This window comes from Gavialis gangeticus, unplaced genomic scaffold, assembly GCF_001723915.1.
Source record: "Gavialis gangeticus isolate Ggan-Ray unplaced genomic scaffold, GavGan_comp1, whole genome shotgun sequence".
NCBI lineage: Eukaryota > Metazoa > Chordata > Crocodylia > Gavialidae > Gavialis > Gavialis gangeticus.
The window spans coordinates 168,242,936-168,263,552 of NW_017728992.1; the positions used below are offsets into that span (position 1 = coordinate 168,242,936).

The following is a 20,617-nucleotide window of genomic DNA, read 5'->3' on the forward strand; positions in this document are numbered from 1 at the left end:
TCCCCCCCCCCCCTCCCCCCCCCCCCCCCCCCCCCCCCCAAACAAAACAAAAAAAAACCCTACTACTAGGTGTGTTATGTTTTGTGGAAACTTTATGGTTTGGTTTGGTTTTTTGGGAGGTATGTATTTGTTGTGTTTTGTTGTTGATCAAACAACCTTTGTATTCTTCTGTATAGCTGAGTATTCCATTATTATATTAAAAAAAAAAAAGGGGTGAAAGAAATCAAGGATGAAGTTGACCTGTCAGTCCACTGTCTGAGATGAATGAAAAGCAAACTACTTAATTGCACCATTTTAGTGTATAAAGACTATCCCTACTGCATTCCTGATGTACTGCTCCTTCATATTTTCCCAGTTATCCTTCCATTATTTCTACATTGTCTTTGTGTGGTCTGCCAACACTTAATTATTCACAGTTAATGAACAGAAAATACATCTCTGAATAGACCCTTTGTCAGATTAGTATTTGTATGTAGCTCAGCATATCCCTACTAGTGTATTTAAGAGGTATGCATTTAGAGGTCTATTGTTTAAACCTGATCATATTTATAACATAAATTTGCCTTGCCACTCAATCAGAGATGCTGGTTTTCCAGAAGATTTTGAATTGGAATATTTTCCGAAATTTATCCCAGTGCCCTAAACGGAGCGTGATCTGATTTAGCATGTTTATTTGACTTATATTTAGTAAACAAAACTAAAAAAGTACCCCATTTTAATTTTGTGTCCCAGTAGCCACTAGTATTTGAACTGAAATATGTGATTAGGAAAAAAATTAAACGCAGCACACTTAATGTGGTTTAAATGTTGTTATATGCAAGCAAATTCAAAGCTTTATGTGGACACACATTATTTTTATTGGAATACTTGAAAAAAGTAAAGACAATACACAATAGCATGTACTTCCCATACATTGTTTATTTAAATTTAAGGAAAAAAAATGATGGCACTGAAAACTGTTGACACGCTAATTATAGCACACCCAAAGAACTGTGCATAATATGCCATGGTTGTCCACTCATCTAATTCAACAGAGTTTAACTCTCTTCTACTGAGGTTATTGCGGCACCTCCAGTTTCATTGTCACTATCTGGGGAATCACTTGCACCACTTAGCCGTTCCATTTCAGAATCAGATTGAGGCAAATGTGATTCAGAACTGCTTAAACCACATTCTCTTTTACTAAAGGATGGTTTTACCAATGAGTCTATGGGCAAGGACAACTTATCATCACATTGCATCTTCTTCACTAATTGTGCTTCTGACTGATTCTCCAGAAGCAAGAGATTTTGAGAAATAGAAAGAAGTTTAGCAGTGCCTTCATTTGGTTTTTGATTTAACCTGCACAGCCAATTAGGTGAATTTATAATTTGATTTTTGGTTTGGATTATTATATGAGTGTATTTACCTTCTTGTTTACAAATCAATAAAACGTATATGTGCTCTCTCTCTCACTTCCTAGGGATAACCACCTGAAAAACATTAATTACAACTTTGAAACTGCTAAGGTTGTCTAATAGTGTATTGGCATCCATTCATTGTTACTAATTAATTTTATGAAACAATGAATTTTTAGAAATGGAAAATTTCCTACAGAAAAATAAAGCACATCCCTGAGCTCAATCAGAATTGTATTCATTAGCTGTTTGTAAAATTATAAGTTTGAATAAAGCTTACAATAAGCTTGCATATGATTACAACACAGCAGGTATTTCTCTAATTTTGGCATTGTTTTTACAAAAGCTTATAGTTTTCTAAAATCTTAATATTCCCCTTCTGTCAGCTTCCTTTTCATTATAAAGAAAAAAAATGTTGTCTTAGAGTAATTGTCTTTTACTTTTCATTGTTGTAAATGGATGAACGTTAGTTATGAAAGCCTAGTTGTGACAAATGCCAAACTTTATTACATCACAGCATTTTAATCAATCAAGAATCTGCCAACCTTGTATAAATAAGCCATCTGCTTCCCATTCCTTTCTGTAAATGAATACATTCTTAAAAGTTAAGAATACAGCTTGTTTTGTCACATCAAATGGAAATCTAGATGGTCCCTCACTCTAAATTTCCTTTGCTCTCACAGAATAACCCTGTTGTTCAAATGTGCATAGTACAGTTTTTTTCCTAAGAAATATTGAGCTAACAAGAAAGATGGCCTTTACTAACATTGTCAGTTCTTTCATGGTCACTGAGTCTAGTTCCCTGCTGCTTCAAGCAGCCACGTTTCTATAATCCCATGCATAAACTTGGTAAGCACCCTCAGGAAGAAATGACTCGGTTTTGGCCACAGGACTTCTTTGGAAAACCATAACAAACTGTTAAAATTCAGCTTGCTTATGTTATAAGAATTGGTTTGTACTGCTGGGACAGGTATCAGCTTTAGAGCTTTTTCAGCAAAGCCCAATATAGGACAAAAGGAACAAACAGGCATTTTTGTTCTGTTGTAATGTATTTAGCAAGTATGGCATATGTAAGAAATACTTTGATTCCAGATTGTTTCTCTTTAGAAGAAGTATTTGACGTTGATATGCATGCTAAGGATGTTAAATTAGCGTTTTGTGCCGTGTAAGTGTTATGGAATGGGTACACAAGCCATTCGTTCTTCCACACTATTTAGGCAAAACACCTGCTGATTAAATGAGGAGTAAAATTTATCTTTATTATATACTCTGTATATAATATGTTAATAAAGATGTAATTTTGGGTCCTATCCAGTTCTGTGTTGAATATCTGTATTCTGGTAAAAGCATTCAAAATGGAAATGACAAATGTTCATCTTGAAAGTAATGGAAAAACAGACTAAAGCAATGCATTTTCCAAGTGTCCAGTTAACTTCCAGCAGTGTTAAGATATACTTATATTGAGGGAACAAACATATTTATGAAGTATAAGAATTCTCCAAAGCTCACACAATGTGAAACAACTCTCAAATTTTCTTCACCCCTTTATTTTATCTGAAACATTGATTCCAGTAGGCTTCATTTTTTAGATAAAATTCAGAAAGGGATGACATTATTAAACAGTACCAGGTTTAAATACTTAGAAATGATGGAACTAAGCTAAGACAGTGACTTCAAACTCAAAATCTGATGCAACTGACAAAGAGGGTACAAATCGTAGGATATCCTCTCTAGAAAAAGGAAGCAGTTGGACAAAAATGATAATGCTTCATAAGTGCCCCTCTGTTAATGCTGCTGTCATTGGATTGACTGCACTCAAGCTATGGAGCCTTCAATAAATCAAACATAAAATGGGCCTTACAAACTCACCATTGTGTCCATGTGGCAAAGGAGCTCAGACAGCCCAACATATACTGACTGACTGCCCTCTATATGGTCCACCAGAGGGAGCGAACAGTCTGAAATACTGAAGTAATATTGATGGATCTACTCTTAAATGGTTGGAGGAGTCAACTTTCTGAAGTCATACAAGAAGACTGTCATTGGAGCTGCCTGTAGGTTTTTATTATATGAATTGGTCAACATCCTATTTTGTTTTCCTAAAATGGAAATGTGTGAGCACTTGGCATACATGGACTTACCTTCATCCTCATCACTGAGGGCATCTGTTTGGGGTCTTGAGAGTAGTAACCCCTCAAATTCTAGTAAAGAGGACCAGAAAGGGGAGACAGAAATGAGAATCTTGATGATTAAAATTATTATCTAGAAAGAGAAGTAAGAGTTCATCACCTTCTTTTTATTTTAGTCCATAAATAAGATTTCATTAACTCTTATTTTTGATCCATCCCTTGAAGCTGTCACTCAGTTCAGCAAGAGATTTGCCTCTGTCTGGCAATAAAGCTGAAATGGGCTTGTAAATTTAGTTTATCTGATCAAGATAATTGTTTTCCCTCTTTGTACCCTACATTGTGGGTAGTATTGCAGTGTAACATAGACTTACAGGTATACTTTTCATTTTATGTCTGCCTATCATAGTAAGACACTACATCAGGTACAGTTTTTAACATGTGACAGTAGATTAAGAGGTATTCTTTATAAGTGATTCTTAGGTGTGCCTTCCCTTCTCTCCCATCTGTGAATATGATGGAGACATCAGCTTGAAAACAATCTTGTTCTAAGGTTGTCTGCTCCTTTTTGTGCCCAGTTGTAGCCATGCCAATCTGTTTTTGGTCATATTTTTTTCTAAGTTAAGAGATCATTACCTAAGTATTATTTCCTTTTGAAATGGGAAGGAAGAGAGCATCAGTGCCAAGTACCGTGTTTTACCAGAAATGAGGCCTGCTATTAATGGTTAAGGAATTGTAGTAGAGGAGGTAGTATCATGGGTTGCTCTGTGACACCAGTTGAAATGCATTCTGGCATTCCTTGTTGAGTTCCATTGATCTGGGACTATTGTCTGAACCTTTAGCCCAACATACATGTAAAAAGAACCCCTTTGGGAGCAAAGAGACAAGGTAGCAGTGGCCTATGTACACTGTATTAAGATTTAAACTCTTGTCACATGAAGTTTGAACATATAGAGTATTATAAAGGAAACTTTAACATTTTATTTCTTTGTTTCAATTAATACAGGTGGAATCAAGAGATACTTTGAACAGCATTGCCTTGAAATTTGATACAACACCCAATGAACTGGTTCAATTAAACAAACTTTTCGCAAGAGCTGTTGTTCCTGGACAGGTACTGTTTCTTCAGTATGAGTAAATCATACATATTAACATCTTTGTCTCTCTTTAGATTGCTTGTGTACAGCTTCACCCAGCTAAAAAATTAATAGCTTAAGGTATTGCTTTACTACAAAGATCTTTCAGTGTGTTGTAGCTTTTGTTATCTTTCAAATGGTTTGGTTAACAGTTTGTATTCATTCTGAAATCTTGCCAACTTTACCAAAAAGACAGCAGCTAAAATCTCTACAAAAATAATATAAAAACAAGTGGCAGGTCAGCTACTGTATTTACATGTACATATTGCTTATGCTAATAGAATTCCAGTTGCTGTCCATGCAACACCATGCATGCTTTTGCCAAGAGAGGGGGATGCTGTCATTTCATTTAGCTGTTTTTATTGTTAAACTTCCAGTGAGTGAAAACTCAGATACATTTTCATATGAGTCTAAGATTGTCTCTCCAGGTAAATATGTACAGTGAAGTTTAAAAAAAACAAAAAACAAAAAAAAAAACTGAATTTGGAGATATAAAACAAGTAACTTAAGAGTGAATGGACTGAATGTGTTTCCTAGCAGTGCCTTGGAGTGACTCTGCCCTGCCTTTTGTCTAAGTAATTGACTAATGGTACTCCTTTCTGTGGAAAGTTCAAAGAAGTACTTCACTTTTATTGCAGGTATTTAAACTAATCTTTATAGTAGCAGACAAGTGTGAATTAGTACTTCTGGCATACTGCAAGTAGCTATCTTTAGTAGCTGGTTCTTTGACTAGCTGAGTTTTCTTCTCTGCTCCATTACTACCCGTAGTCATTATTACTTTAACGTAGCTTTTCAAACTTTTAAATGAACTGATGACAAGGGATATATACTAGAAAAATGTCTTTGAGCATGTGATAAAACATATTTTGTGTTGCATGTTTTACTGTGTACCAAAACAGCGGAAATATTATTGTAAAGTGTATTTTTTTTCAAATATTATTATTCTATGTGCATCAAACAGTCATAAAGGAATTTCCATTAATATTGTTTGCTTTGCTAGAGAGACTACAATAGCACTAATAAATTGCAACTAACCTATATTATGGGGAAGAAATACAAAAACATAGCTTAACTGGAGAAGAAGTTATTTCATGTAATACTGTAAATCAATTAAGGAAAAACTGTGTAATTGAAACAGCTAATTTAACTGTTAACCACCATATCTTTCTTTAATTTCTTTATAGATTTTGTATGTTCCTGACCCAGACTACATTTCTAGTGTGGACAGTTCCCCTTCTCTCAGTCCCATAAGTCCTTTGTCACCTACCTCTTCAGAAGCTGAATTTGACAAAGCTACAGTAAATGTAGGTATACAATCTGTTACCATTTGAAACACTCTCCAAGACCAGAGAAACCCATGCAATTGATGGGCTACGTTGATGTATGGTAATGATTATTTTGCATTACGAGGCTGGAATTACAGGGGAATTAGTATTTACATTAGAAACAATTTAACTTTAGCTATAACTGTTAAAATTAAAGCTTTCTTGCAGAAAAATTGACTTAACTTCTGGTTCTTGTAATTCCTGTGCATTATGCAAGAAAAGTATACCATTTTACTAAGTTTACTTAAGTTTTACCAAACGTGTTTGCCTCTTGCTAAGACATCTCTCTTAAAATAATAATAAACAGGTCTTATAACTAGGAAGTATTATGCAGCATTGGAGACCAGTGGGACATAACTGCTCATTGCTAAACTTCCAAGTAAGTGATAACACTGCCCCCAGGCAGATGTTAAAATAATGGCATGATTTGGACCTGAGGAATTGTTTGCCCCATCCTAAACATCTAATATCTTTTCATATTGCACATGCATGGCAGGACTTGCGATGTTTGGGAAGGGGCATAAAATTCTTCACATCCCAATTGTGGAAGTTCTGGGGCCAAACTGGGACCCGAGGCTGCCCCCAGTTCAATCCCACGGATCTGGCAGGTTTCTCCCAGATGAGAATCGAGATAGGGAATGGGCAGTTTTGGGGTCTGGGACACAATGCAGGATCAGGCATAGGATAGCCCTAGGTCTAAAAACTGTGCATGCATAGTGTGTAAAAGTCCCAATGCACTGCAAACCTGAGATTAGGGTGGGGTTCTTCCTGATATTAGGTTCCCCTGTTCCAAGCTTTTCAACTCTGTACATGCAGCCCAGCAATGCTGAGTGTGAAATTTTTAGACCCAGGATTGCCTCATGTCTAGGGGCTGATCTGTGCCACAGCCAGAGGCCTAGCTGATAGGAATCAGATGGAGGACTGAAGGGATGTCTCCTGACCAATCCTAGTGGCAAGGCTCCTCCATTGCTTCAAGTTTGCAGCCTTGTCCTGAGCTCCCTGGACAAGGCTGCAAATGCATTAGGCATGATGGGGGAACTGATTAGCCGTGCTGCGGAATTTTTTAATACCGTGCCTCGCACTGTCCCCCACCTGTGCCAGGTAATGCTGCACACATGCTGGACCCATTTCAGAGCTGAATTGGGCCAGTTCTGATAATGAGCTGATTGACAGTGCTGGGACAGGACAGCCTTGGGTCTGGGACATGCAACATTTTCAATTTAAGGCATCATACAAATGAACTACAAAAATGCTGTACATCATGTCAGGAACAGCGATAGTGCCATAAAGTGGCAAATTAGCCACAAAAATTGGCTGAAAGTGTGAAATGTTGCAACTTTATAGTGCAATTAACATGTTAATCGCTCCGTAAAAGGAACATCTACCAGCACCTACAGATTTTCCTGTATGAGTCTTAGTTTGCTGAAGTTGCATTATAAAAGTGAAACTTTGATTTGTCTTAAAATTGAAGGAGCTTTGACCCTCTTCCTTTATTTCTGACTTTGGTGTTACAGTTCATTGTCCCAGGTTTTTGAACTTAGAATCATAGAAAATTAGATTTGGAACAGACCTCAGCAGGTCCAACGCCCTGCTCCAAGCAGGATCATCCCCAACTAGATCACTCCAGTCAGGGCTTTGTCGAGCTGGGCTTAAAAAACCTCCTGTTCCGCTGCTTCATCACCCCCTGAGCCTAAGGCACGTGCATTTAAAAAGCCTGAGCCTGAATTGATTCAGTACTTGCAGGTTAGTCTAACCTGGCTAGGCAAAATCAGTTTTGTAACCAGACAAACATCCCAGAAATTCAGGCAAATGCCTGCAGTAGCTCTGACTAGAACCTGGGGGGCGCTAGAGCAGCCCTTCCTTCCACAGCATGGAGCTGAGGGGGGTGTGGCCAGGGTCAGGTAGGAGCTCTGATTAGCCCAGCAGGAAATTAATAACAGTGTTTATCACCCAATTAAGAAAATAACAGGGACATTACCAGCTACTTGTTGATTCTGTCTGTTGATTCTACCTGAAGATTCAACAGGGACCATAGCCAACATGTGGTCTGCTAGCTCAGGGGATGTCAACCGGGGGTATGCGTACCTCCAGGGGTACTTAGAAAGCTTGTAAGGGGTACGTGCAGGTGAGTGAGAACAGTGTGCGCCCTGGGGCATGGTGGTGACATCTACCCCAGTACATTCACCTCTTACACGGGGGAAGGATGCACCAGCTGCCACTGGCCTCACACAGCACACCGTGTCATCTTCCCATCCCCCACCCCAGCTCACTCTATAGGTAGGCTGCTACTCCTGCAGCAGAGCAGGGGGGTGGTGGGTTGTGCGTGCAATTGGCCGGATGTGAAGCCAGTCAGCAGCCCACAGAGCTGTGATTCGCCATGGCAAAGCAGCACAGTGTGTGGCCAAGTGGGGCTGTGGCCTCCGTGTGCGAGCCCCACTGTCCCCCATTTTCCATCCTCCCCCAGCTCCGCTGCTATGCACACCCCCAGGAGGGCATGGTGGACGCTTGCCCCCAGATCAACACGTGGGTCAGGGCAGGCTGTGGGCTGCTGGGTTTGGGGCAGCGCCATGCTGTTCTTGGCAGGGTGTTGGGCTGAGCTGGACTGGGAGAAGTTTGGGGGGGCTACAGCCTTGCCTGTAGCCCCTCCCAGCGCCACCGCTGCCGCCTGGCCTGGGCTTGTGACGGGGCGTGTGGGGGGGGAGATTGAGATTTGCCGCAGGGGAGATCCCTGCCACCTCCCTCCTGCACTGTGGGGATTGTCCCATGACCCAGCCCAGCCAGGGCACCATTCACGGTAAATGTGGACACAGGCAGTCCGAGTCGTGGGACAATCGGAGCCCAGCGTGTTGTCCAGGGGCGTGGGCAGGTGGCTCCTGCCACTGTGCGCACCGCGGAGGAATGGGTGGTGGGAGGGAAGCACGTGCCCCCACCCCCCCCGGCTCCCACACCCATGGATGAGCCACTGGGCTCCAGTTGTCCCAAGTGCACGCTCCCCCCACTCCCCTCTAATTTTTTTCCCTCCACCTGTGCAGCACCTGCCCCAGCCCCATTCCATCCCTTACCACAGGGATCTCAATCTGCCCCCAGTGCCATTAAAAACAAGAAAAAACTATAAGGGGGTACATCTGCTGAAACTCTGAGAGCGAAGGAGTATGCTTGTTAAAAAAGGTTGAAAACCCCTGTGCTAGCTAATACACCCTCAGCAAGGCAAAGGGGAGGGAGGAATTCCTGTTTAGCAGGGAGTGGTGAGAGGGAGGAAGAGGAGCTGCAGCCAGGGAGCAGAGGAGAGGGACCAGCCCTGCTGAGGAGCAGAGAGCCCTGCCCAGCCCAGAGAGCACCCCAGGATGCTGGGCAAGTCTGGTTTTGTTTTAAACCAGCAAGGTGGTTGGGACAGACATTGCATAAACCGCTCTGAGTCAAATCAGTTAAGTCTACATTCAAACAGTTTTATCTCAAACTGGTTTCAGCCATCTTAAACTGGTTTATGTGCACTGAGCATCCGTTGTGTTACAGGTTTAAATCAGTTTCTGATCACTTAAACTGATTTACATGTAACATCTGTCCCTAGCCCTAGTGAGAGAGTTTTCCTAATATCCAAGCTAAACCTTCCTCACTGCAACTTGAGACCATTGCTCCTTGTTCTGTCATCTTTCACCACTCAGAACAGTCTGGCTTCATCCTCTTTGCAACCACCCTTCAGGCAGCTGAAGGCCGATATCAAATCCCACCAAGCCTTTTCTTCTACAGACTAAATAAACGCAGCCTCAGCTTCTCCTCAGAAATCATGTGTCCCCCTTCCCCTAACCATTTCCATTGTCCTCTGCTGGACGAATTTTCCCACATCATCTTCCCACATAACAAATTCTCTGCCCTTCTTCCCTCCTCCCCAGCTTTATTTTTGTATTTCTACAGTCAGTTACTGCCATGCTGATAATGTTATAAACAAAGTTCTGACCTGAAACTGAATTTTCTGCCTTTATTGTAAAATGAAGGAACAAGTGTACAGAAAAATGTTCCTATCTCTTTCTTCATTCCTTCTAGGAATAACTATTAGAATATAAGTATGGATATAGCAGGCACACTGAGAAATTGCTCAAGTGGAAGGGAAATCAAAATGTTGGAAATAGAACTGTCAGTCTGTGAATGTACTGTATATTCTGGATATGGTAAAAAGGAAAACCCTGTTATCCTGTTCTCTTGTTCAGGGGTTTTTTGCCCACATTCCAAACATGGGAGTAAAATAGTAATCTGCAGGGTTTGGTGGAAACTGGGTATATCTCTATATTAAGTGGATCATGTGGTTTAAAGTTGGGATTATCAAGGAATACAAGAATGAATTAAAAGTATATATTTTCTTCAGAAAGTTTATTTTCAAAATTTAAGAAACATTTCAAAAGGGAAATAAAGGATCGCCATGTGCCTTGCAGGATGATTCTTAAACGTTACAGTAAATAAATCCGCTTTGTTTATAGCAAAGACCGTCAGCTTTGCAAGAAGCCATGGTAACTTCCAGCAATGTAAGTATGACTTCTGTGTAGCGCATGCTAGCCATAAGCCTAGAGCAGTGGTTATCAACCTTTTTAGATTTAAGGCACCCTTTCTTCAACTTAAGGCACCACTCAGAAAATGCCTACTCTTGACTTTCAAACTTTTTTTTGACTACTGAAATATAATAAAACAATTCTTCTGTTGCAAAGAACTCAGAAAGCCCACAGCAGGTCAGCAAATTTTTGACACTGTGGATTCCTATTCGAAATCTCTGGGTTTATCTTGTGAATCCTGTGTAGGTGCCTGTCCACCTACCAGTGCTAATATTGCGTGGCCCCCTTTTAAAAGGATCTTGTGACACTTGGGTTAAAAAGCTTAAAGGCCAGTCTTGGAATGCCAGCACAGTTTTGAAGATCTGCTGTGGGACTGGACGATGAGAACCAGGGCAGAGTGTAAAGAGATGCAAAGTATGTGGGGTTTTGATCAACAAGTCCAATAAATCATTGTAGGAGAAGTTCCGATAAGCTTTGTCACATCAGAAAACTCAAACTGCAACTTGGATTGGTGTTTAAATTCAGTTATAAATATCTTGGGCTTCCTGATATCATCATCTGCTTAAAACCAAGTGGGAAAGCTACTGTGCTGGTAGATTTCAAATGCACTTGATTAAGCATCAGTTTTAAACTAATCCTCAGGAAACAGAAATATCAGTAATTGGAATTAGTACAGAAATCTACTACCAATATTTCTGCAGTTTCTCTCCCTTTTTCAATTCCTACAGTGTCCTATCTGGCCAATGTTAGTAATTAAATATAGGCGTGGCTTACCTTGTGGAAAAAATCACTTAGAAATATCAGTAAAGATTTTTAAATAGTGTAATATCTTGCTTCTGAGTGAAGTACAAAGTCTGGTCAAACTAGTGCCTGTTTATGTGCTTATGTACTGTCACAAGCCTATGTAACACTTTCGGAAGAAGAAAGAGAGAGGATTTAAGCCATGGGGAACCTGCTGCCTAAGAGCTTTCCTTTACTTAGAAATTTGCTAAAATGCTTTGTTTATTTGCATACCATCCCACCCTTGCCAAATAAGACCAGCATCCTCTCTTGGGCACGCAGAATAAAAAAATGTCCTTTTAACCAAATCACTCAGAATCTCTTCTCTCATTTAAGATGCACCCCCCCAACTTTCAATCACTAATTTTAAGGGGGAAAAAGGTAAGCATGGTATGTGAATAAATAAGGGATGACCTATTTTATTAAATTTCTGAAATGTCAGAAAGCCCTGAAGTAAGGCTATGGGCCAAATGAATTGATGACTAAATACTTCGTTAATACCCTTTGGATTGTAGAGCAAATTACTACTATTAATTTTAATGGTGAACAGACCTGGAAAATAAAGATTGAAAGGAAAGATGGAAGTCTCAAAGCACAAAAAAACCCAAACCTGGGCTATTTAATGTCATTATGAATAGCAGTTATTTTTATAAGGAGATTGAAGGTTTTCTAATCATGTGTGGAAGGTTTTTTTTCTTGCTTTTAGAAGTAAATTAGGCCTTGGAGCAGAGTCTTCACTCCTCCTCCTTTCTAGTTTTAAAAGAATGTTATTTGTCAGGTTCTGTTCGTGTTTGCCAATGGTTTTTGCATTAGATGTACAATGTGTCTTTCATTCCTAACTGGTAGTACTGCAGCCTCAATCCAGGTTTTTTATTCCATCTCTGGCTTTATAGAAAGTCTGACTTGCATCTGTGAGCTTCCACTTTCTTCACTGAGTTTGCAGAAGAGTCACTGAGGGCAACTAAAACCTGCTTTTGATGTTATGGAAGACAGTCCTGCAGGCTGTTTCCTTCTTGCATGATGTAATACTTCAATTTGTTTTTGTGCATCTAGTTTATAAATATCCATATTGTCCGTTTGCCTTCACCTAATCATTATGGGACAGAATCCTTGCATGTGAGAGCTTCATTGTAGTCGAACTTTGATTCACTGGAGCTATGTTTTCCATCAGCTGAGAGTCTGGCTGTCCTTCAATATTTAAGGTATACGGAGCCACAGTTTCAGCTGCTCAGCATTCAGATAGGAAATTAGAAAGATTAGAACTGCGTATATAAAAATGCATGCATTCAAGTATTATTTTTTTTGCACCTGGCAAATACATTTTTGTTTTTTGTAGGATCCAGATGGGCTGCAGCGGAAAGAGGCAGTTGCTTCACCAGCTTTTGCATCTGTTCGTCCTGCAAGAGTGGTATCATCCACCTCGGAAGAAGAAGAAGCATTTACTGAAAAATTTCTCAAAATTAATTGTAAATACATCACTAATGGCAAGGTACTTAAGCTTCTAACTATTGAGCAATTTGTGTGTTAAGTTCTTCTATGTAAAATAGAATCCAAGGTAAGTTTTGTCCTGGTAGACTGATGTAGTTAATCTTGTTGGCTAAAATATTTAAGAAAAACGTATACTCCCTAGATTCCTATACTTTACTTTTTTTGCCATATTAGTTGATTTGTCACTTGTTGTGACAAACTGCCTGTAGCAGGGTGGTCTGTCCCTTTTAGAGGGAACAGTCAGTCGTGTGAGAGAACACAGCTGCAGGGCACTTGAGTAGAAAAGGTGTCCTACTAGGGGCTTTAAAAAGTTTCCAGAAAAATAGCAAGGGAGGAACAGCCTGCCACATGGAGGAGCCAGGCTGATTTGCTGAAGCCAGAGCCAAAGGGCTCCCCTCCTACGGCATTTTAACATATCCTCCAATGCGTTCTGATTGGAACGTATCAGAACACACTCAGTTAATAGAGTCTGCTGGTATTTTCAAATCTGGATGCTTCAATGTGCTGCAACGTTTCATGTATTCAGCATCCCCGCTTTTCAAAATGGCAGTGGTGGTGCTTTAACTAAAGCTTGTTCGACAAGCTTTAAACTGTTCCTCTCACCATTTTGAAACACAGGACACCAAATACATGAGATGCTGCGGGTGCTTTAATTGGAGTGGCTCCGAAGAGCCACTCTGATTAAAATGTTCCCCCCGTCCCCCTACTCCCCAGATGTACAGACATCTCTAGTGCCTACTGACAGGACAGAAAGGTTTTTTGTTTTGTTTTTTTCACAGAAAGGGAATTCTGTGACTCAAGAATGATTAAGACAGGGCTTGTCAACCTTTAAGGAGCCATAGGACAAATTAACAGAGCTTGGTCTAAGGCAGGATGTTGCCTGTGATCCAGGCATCACTGATACACCCTGAATGCAACTGATTTTTTTTTTTTTTTCTTCCCCCCCGCTGCTGCATCATTCCCTGTGCCATGGATTTCTATACTGCCAGGTCCCCTTGCAGCCAATTACCGCTGCCATCGTCTGGGTGCCATGGGCCAGGTAAAATCCCTTTGCAGGCTAAAACTGGCCCACAAGGCAATAGGCTGCTGACCTTTGGTGTAGGAAGCTCAGCAGTGACTCATGAGAAATCACAGAGCTGCTTATTTTAGGCAACTTATTCAGCTGGAATTGAAAGTACTATTAATTCTCTGACTGTGCTCCTTCAGCATGAAGCAAGGTCTTCACTTAAATATTTCAGTGATACTTCTGTGTTGGTTAGAAGTGTCTGGGGAGGGAATCTGACTAGGATTTCTGTTGCCATCAGAAACCCTAGTATAATACAGTAATTCTGGTAGAATTCTTTTGCTAATGTAACTTGCTCTGCTTTAGAAACTATTTCAATTTAGAGGAATCGCTTTTAGTTACAATAGAAAGTGTTGGTTAAAAGAAAATAAACTATTTCTTCAGGAACTGAGTTGGGAGTTCACTGGCATAGCTGTAAGACTCTTGTCGGCAATCCCTCGTTTCGAGGATGGTCTCTACCATAGCTCATGGGTGGGTCCTAAGGTGACTTATGAGTCCAGTTCTTGAGCCACAGATCTGCCCACAGAAATTGCTGGTCTTTCCTCAGGGGAGAGTAAGCTACAGGCTGGGATTCTTCTCCTTCCTCTGCTCTCCTCCTCTGCTTTGAGGGCAAGATGTTTTACCTTGAAATGAGCTGCCATTTGGTTGAGCTTGCTAGCATAGCTGTACCTGTATAACTACATAAGGAGAGCATTTCTAGTATGGGCTTCTCCTTTATTGGTAAAAACATGCTTTTCCAATATGGCTTTTTCCAGCTCACTTTTAGCAAAATAATCTGCATGAGCAAAAGTAGAGTCTTGCCAGTATAGCTTTAATCTCTGCTAAGGGGTTTCTTTTTGTCAGTCAGATCCTGTTCTTGACTGACATGTGTCCCTAGAAAAGTTTGTAAGGTAAATTTAATCCTCATAATACAAAACCACAAGTTCACTGTTAATACTGTTCTGTCACATGTTTGTGAATTTACTTTGTGCCCTGTCTTCCATTCCTAGATTTGACTGAGTTCTGTGAGCTCTGGTTAGTATGCCTTATGTTTTTTCAAAGAAAGACTGTCTAACTTCCATAGACTCAAATGAAGAAAGATGAGAACTGCAGGTTGGAAGTGAGTGAATAGTGGCGTAGGGAAGGGGTATCAAACTCTGTCCTGGAGCCGGCCTGCAGGCTGGACTGGGATTGACCCTTGTGGAGTGACTGCAGCACTGGGTCCAGCCTGCAGAGAGCACAGGAGATCAGTTTGGGGTACAGCCTACACCTTGGGCCCCCTTTACAATGTACAGCACTGCTTCAAGGAGCATGTGCCCGGTGCTGGTCCCAGGGGCTGTGTACATGGCAAGCCCTGGAGCTGTTGTATGCTACATACGGTACACAGGACTGGAGTGGCTACACAGAGCTGGCACATTTGCATGCACATCTTCACTTCTATAGATTTTTCTGGAGATAGTCATTTGTGAGCCAGAGCTCATATCGGAATGCTATATGCTATATTTCTGCTTGATAAGGAAAAAAATCTCTTGTGTTGTGACTTCCCATAAAGGCTTAGAAATTTAGGAGCATAAGTTTTCAATGAATGTCATTGTGAGCTCTGCCCTCACTTGCGCACTGATGAAAGTTTGGCCAGCATGTTGAGACATCTTGGAAGATGTAAAACAAATTAAAATTCTTTATTATTATAAGTTCAGGTAAAACTAATGTTACATTTGCTAGACAGGAATGAATGCCAAATAGTCTATCCTGCATTTTTCTAAGGATCACACAGGATATAAGATCTTGCTGTCATAGTACTGCATAAGCATAGAGTGAAATAACATTTTTAGCCTTCTGTAAAGCTCTGCAGTTCTTGGTTTTTCTTAAATCAGTTGTGAAATTTTCACACTGGCATACAGGTCTACTAAAATTGATCTTTTGTATCCATAATTGGAAAGGAGGACAAGTTCTTGACCCTGTCTCTTGCTAGTTGGTTGCTGTGTCACTTGTGTACTATAGTTTTATATTTTAACTAATTTGGAATACTTTTGTCAGATGAGTGGATAAAGAAGAATAAGCTAACATTTTGTTCATATTCAAAAAGGCTGTGGTAAAAATCCATGTGAGAAGCTAAACAGTTGAGGAATGAGGAGCAAAGTGTTGTCTTGGATCAAAAATTGCCTAGGTAATAAAGCAAAGAAGAAGATAAAAGGAAACATTTTTCCATGGCAAAAGATTAAGAGAAGGTGCCTCAAGACAGTTCTCTATCCTGTGTTTAAGATTGAAGGGGGGGGTTCTGCTGTGACTGATGTTGCTTACTATTTAAAGAATACCTATTTGAAATAGTCTTCAGTCTGCCTGAGTGTTGGACTTGTCTTAAAAGGTGTTGTTTATGTACACCTGAGACTCCAGCTAAGCCTCTTCAAACTGATCTTGATTGTTTGGGATTTATTTCAGCTGTTGCGTGCCATATGTTAATTTTGGTAGGGGGATATTCCAGTACCCAAGGTCAGCTTACCAATACTAGAGCCAAAGAGAATCAAATGTGCATGTGCACTAAGGGATTGTCTTTATGAGGATACATGGGAAGATTAACCCACCGCAACTGAAGCTGTGAATTTTAAAGTGGATTAATTAAATGGCATTAATTCTCTGTATGGACACACTTAATTCTGAGAGTATCCACACAGAAGTTTCATGAGCTCTTAATCCATTTTGAATTCATCTCTTTAGCCTCATGTGAGTTAATTTTCTTGTCTATATTAATGTGGGCAAGCTATGAGACTGTGGCTCTGCTTAACAGCTAAAGTGTTTCCAGGTAGTGTGTTGAAGTAACTATGGGCATTTTTACACATGCTTCTGGATGCAGTGCTGGATGGTTTAATTAGCCAGACCTGCTAATTAAAAGTGCCTGTGCATCACATGTGTCAGCGTTGCCATGCGTTCTTGCGCTGCACAAATTTAGTTTTAGCGGGGCGCTTTGAACTAAAGCTCTTTGTATGTGTGTTTATTTCAAAGTGCACCACCACCATTTTGTCAGCGCGGAGACATGCAACAACGCTGATACACATGACGTGCAAGGCTGATGGAGCATGTCAATTTCCATGCTCCAGCAGGCTCAGTTAATCAAGTCTGCTCTGATGTGCCAGATTTCCAGTTTGTCCAAGCAAGTTCTGAGCACATGTGTAGGAGCCCTGTGTGGCTCAAGTAGACGGACCAAACAGAACTGTAACTGGGAACTTATTACCGTGGACACCTTGCACAGCACACGCATTCCCTGAATGTTGTTTATGTTCTGTAAAAACTGCTTCAGAAAAAGTCGTAACTTGTATTAGCTGTTTATATGCATGCATCCTTAAAACTATGGAGAAAATCTGAGTATCATAGGGCAACCTTTTTAGTGTGAATTAGAAATTTTGTCTCGACTGAATAAGGACAGTGTCATATGAAGAACTATCATCTATTGTGAGATATCCGTGACTGCTTAAACTTCATTCAAGTTAAATTTAGTCTTCACCAGCAAATTTGTTTTCATAATGTGGCACCTTTGGAGGGGGTCTACCAGCCCAACCTGCCTGCCAGCTCTTTCCTGGCCCCCCACCTCACCTGCAGTCTCTTGCCTGCCATGACTTTGATGTTATTGTGCTTGCAGGTGATTGAACTACATCACTGGGGGCTAAGCTTTTGAGCAGGTGTGCCACAAGATAAGTGCTGTGCCTTCCTGCAAGTGCCACTTTAGCCCCCTTCCTCCTCGTCATCTGCCACTGATTTCTGCTCCATGCCACTGAGTTCCTTGCTCCCTCCCTGTTCTACCACATGCCACACGCAAGCTACCTATGCCACTTAGGGAATGTGTAGCATGGGTTGGCTACCCCTGGACTAAGTGATCGTTGTAGTGCATTTTTATCCTATGATTCTGGGATTCTGGAAGTAAACTTAGTGTTTGTATTTTTGTTTTGTTCACTGTTATGACAAAAACTAGCAGAGTGACTTTCTTGTACCCAAATGTTGAAGACCATTTTTTTAAGTGTCTGTGACTATAACTGAAGGCATGTCATGTCTCTTCCTTTTTAAGTAGGCATTTTGCAATTTGATGGTATAGGCAGTAACAGTTAGGATAGCAACTAATCCCTAAAGAAATTGCTTTTTTAAAAGTATGAGCACATAAAATGCTTGAACGCTACTTGTCCTTGATATAGTGTTAAAAAAAAAAAAAAAAAACATACAGAAAGGACAGGCAGTGATGAGACCCAGTCCTGGGTGAGAGATTTTTTTGCTGTGATTTCACCAATAATTCTTTGATCCAGTGTCAGCCACCAAGATCTTTATGCTCTAGAAGTCAGGTAGTCTTACTGTTCCTAGCCATATTAATTACTCTGAAGATGATCAAATGAGGCATGTTGGTGAAGGACTTTAAATTATACTGACATCCCTAAAGTGTGCTAGATGGACTTGAATTTTAGTTTCTCTCTTCTTCTTAAATCCCCCTCAATTCATTTCACAATTTGTTTTCAGCGGTGCTCTATAATCTTACCCATTTGAGTCTTTTTGCAATGAAGAATTGTACATATTTGCGGCTTTTTGCTATTTGAAGCCAGAAAGGAGTAATACATCACTGGGTGTTTTAAGGATTCTGTTTTAGGGAGGGCTCTGTCTTACTATTGCATTCAGCTGACATTCGGGTAATTACTCCTATGCAGAAGTTCTAAGAGGGCTTTTATTGTCTTAGACAAATTGAGTAGTCTGTAGTAACGCTCTGGTCTAAATTTAAAATTTGTGTATACCACTTGGGACATTACAACCTTGTAATAATGAATATGCCCTGTCTCTTTAATCTGTAGTTTCCTGGCATGCTATACATAATGGTCTTTTGTGGCATTTATATATTCCGAAAGTGGTTATGGTTTTATACTGAAGGCATTTTTTTCATTACAAGGAGATGTAACTTTTTAAATTAGTCACATTTTAGTTTCAAAGCAGTAGGTGTACCCACATACATCCTTGGGAATATTGTTGTTTGATGGACACTGTTTCTTGGTAGAGGTCTTTATGTTAAGACAAGGCTTAGCAGGTAATGACTTTTTAACTAAAATATGTTGGTGTGAGCTGTGAAAATGCCTTATACTTTATTAAATAGGCTTGTTCCTTCTGTATGTTGTGTCCTCCCTCATTTCCTCCTCCCTTTTACCCTTTCACTTTACTTTACTAGCAAAAATTCAGATCTGGGTAGACTGTAGTGCTTAGTAGAACTTCTTGCAGCTCACATTTCCAATTATTATCAATACAATTTCACTTGGTGTCCTTTCTGCTGCTGATCATGCATGAACTAAAATCAGCATTACTTTTTGTTTTAATGCCAAATGTACATGGTATGTTTTAATGCTATACTTTTCATATATTATTATATGTATATAATTCTGAATGAAGGTCTGTCTGCAAAATTCTGTATGGAGACTTCTGATGTAGCAGTCAGAGTACTACTTTCTAGACAAATTAAACTCTTACCATAAGACCATTGAAGCTCTCAAGGAGAGCAGTGGTATTAGAACTAGTGCTGTAAGACTTTTTTATGTTGTATAATTTATGTTCTACCTATTTTCTGTAGTAAAATGTTATAGTTTCTGAACACACATTTTGCCCATGAGCTAATAAAAGGACATTGACCACTTGAAGTATAGTCACTTAAAGTATTGTTGATATATACTTTTCAAAGGCACTGCTCTGCTTCCTGAGTTTCCCCATTGTAATTCTAGGATGTAAAACTAATCTATTTCTGAAATGCCCATGGGAAATCTATACAAATGGTTTCAACAGTAGGAATAGTAGGAAGTGTCTTTTTTTTAACAGATTTTAAATAAACATAAGCCAGTTTTAATCCTACTTTAAGGACATTTTTCCCAGTTCAAGTAACGTTCCATAGACCCTCGGTTTTCCTGGCACTTCTACTGATGTAACCAATTATCCATTAATAAATAGGACACTTTTTTTGATGGCTCTCATCTCTGTATTTCCAATTCCTTTTTAAAAGAGTCAGCATGTTACATTGTATCAAAAGTCTTAGCAAAAGCCTTAGAATCGATCAACTAACTAGCATCCAGTCGCTATTATTCAAAATTGCATTTGTGACTAATACCAGTGGGCGTCTATACACATGTAACAAGGTTGCTTCCATTACAGCACGTCAGAGCAGACTTGATTAAATTAGTCTGCTGGAGCGTGGTAATTACTGTGCTCCAGCAAACTCCAGCGTCTCATGTATTAACATCCCCACACTGAAAAATGGTGGCAGGGGCACTTTAACTAAAGCTTGTTAAACAAGCTTTAATTAAAGTGCCCCCTCCACCATTTTTCAATGTGAGAAAACTCATCATGAGAGGCTCCAGGTGCAGGTGCTTTAAGTACGACATTCCGGGTGCTGGCACTAATCATAAGACACTCTGGGTGCTCATGTCTGTTGTTCCCCGCCCCAGAGCATGTGTATAAACACCCAATAGCTTTAGATTATTTAGCTTCAATGCAATTTAAAAATGTAAAAAGCCAAAATATCTCTTCTATAGATTGAACCAAAGTGATATTGGCATCGTATTTTAAGTGAACTTCAGTCAATGTGGATGAAAATATGTTATGTTTGTTAAACATTTTTTAAAGTATAAGTTATGTAAATGGCACCTTTTACTATATTGATTTGGGTGACAGGTTCTGTGACTAGTTGAGATTAGATTTACTTCAGACATGCCATGATTTTACACACACACACACACACACACACACACACACACACACACACACACACACACACA

At 39.9% G+C, this 20,617-nt stretch overlaps 1 protein-coding gene across 5 annotated transcripts in view; it reads left to right on the plus strand.

The window, feature by feature from the left end:
- Positions 1-20,617, plus strand: part of OXR1 (oxidation resistance 1) — a 608,937-nt gene that overhangs the window by 456,495 nt on the left and 131,825 nt on the right. For 3 of the 5 annotated variants that reach the window (XM_019528058.1, XM_019528061.1, XM_019528060.1), the window contains 4 exons: positions 4,530-4,637; positions 5,844-5,963; positions 10,457-10,501; positions 12,642-12,794. In XM_019528058.1, the coding sequence (XP_019383603.1) occupies positions 4,530-4,637; positions 5,844-5,963; positions 10,457-10,501; positions 12,642-12,794 (426 nt within the window). Of the gene's footprint in view, positions 1-2,723; positions 2,730-4,529; positions 4,638-5,843; positions 5,964-10,456; positions 10,502-12,641; positions 12,795-20,617 lie in introns of those variants that run through there. The other 2 variants (XM_019528064.1, XM_019528059.1) reach the window with 2 other exon arrangements.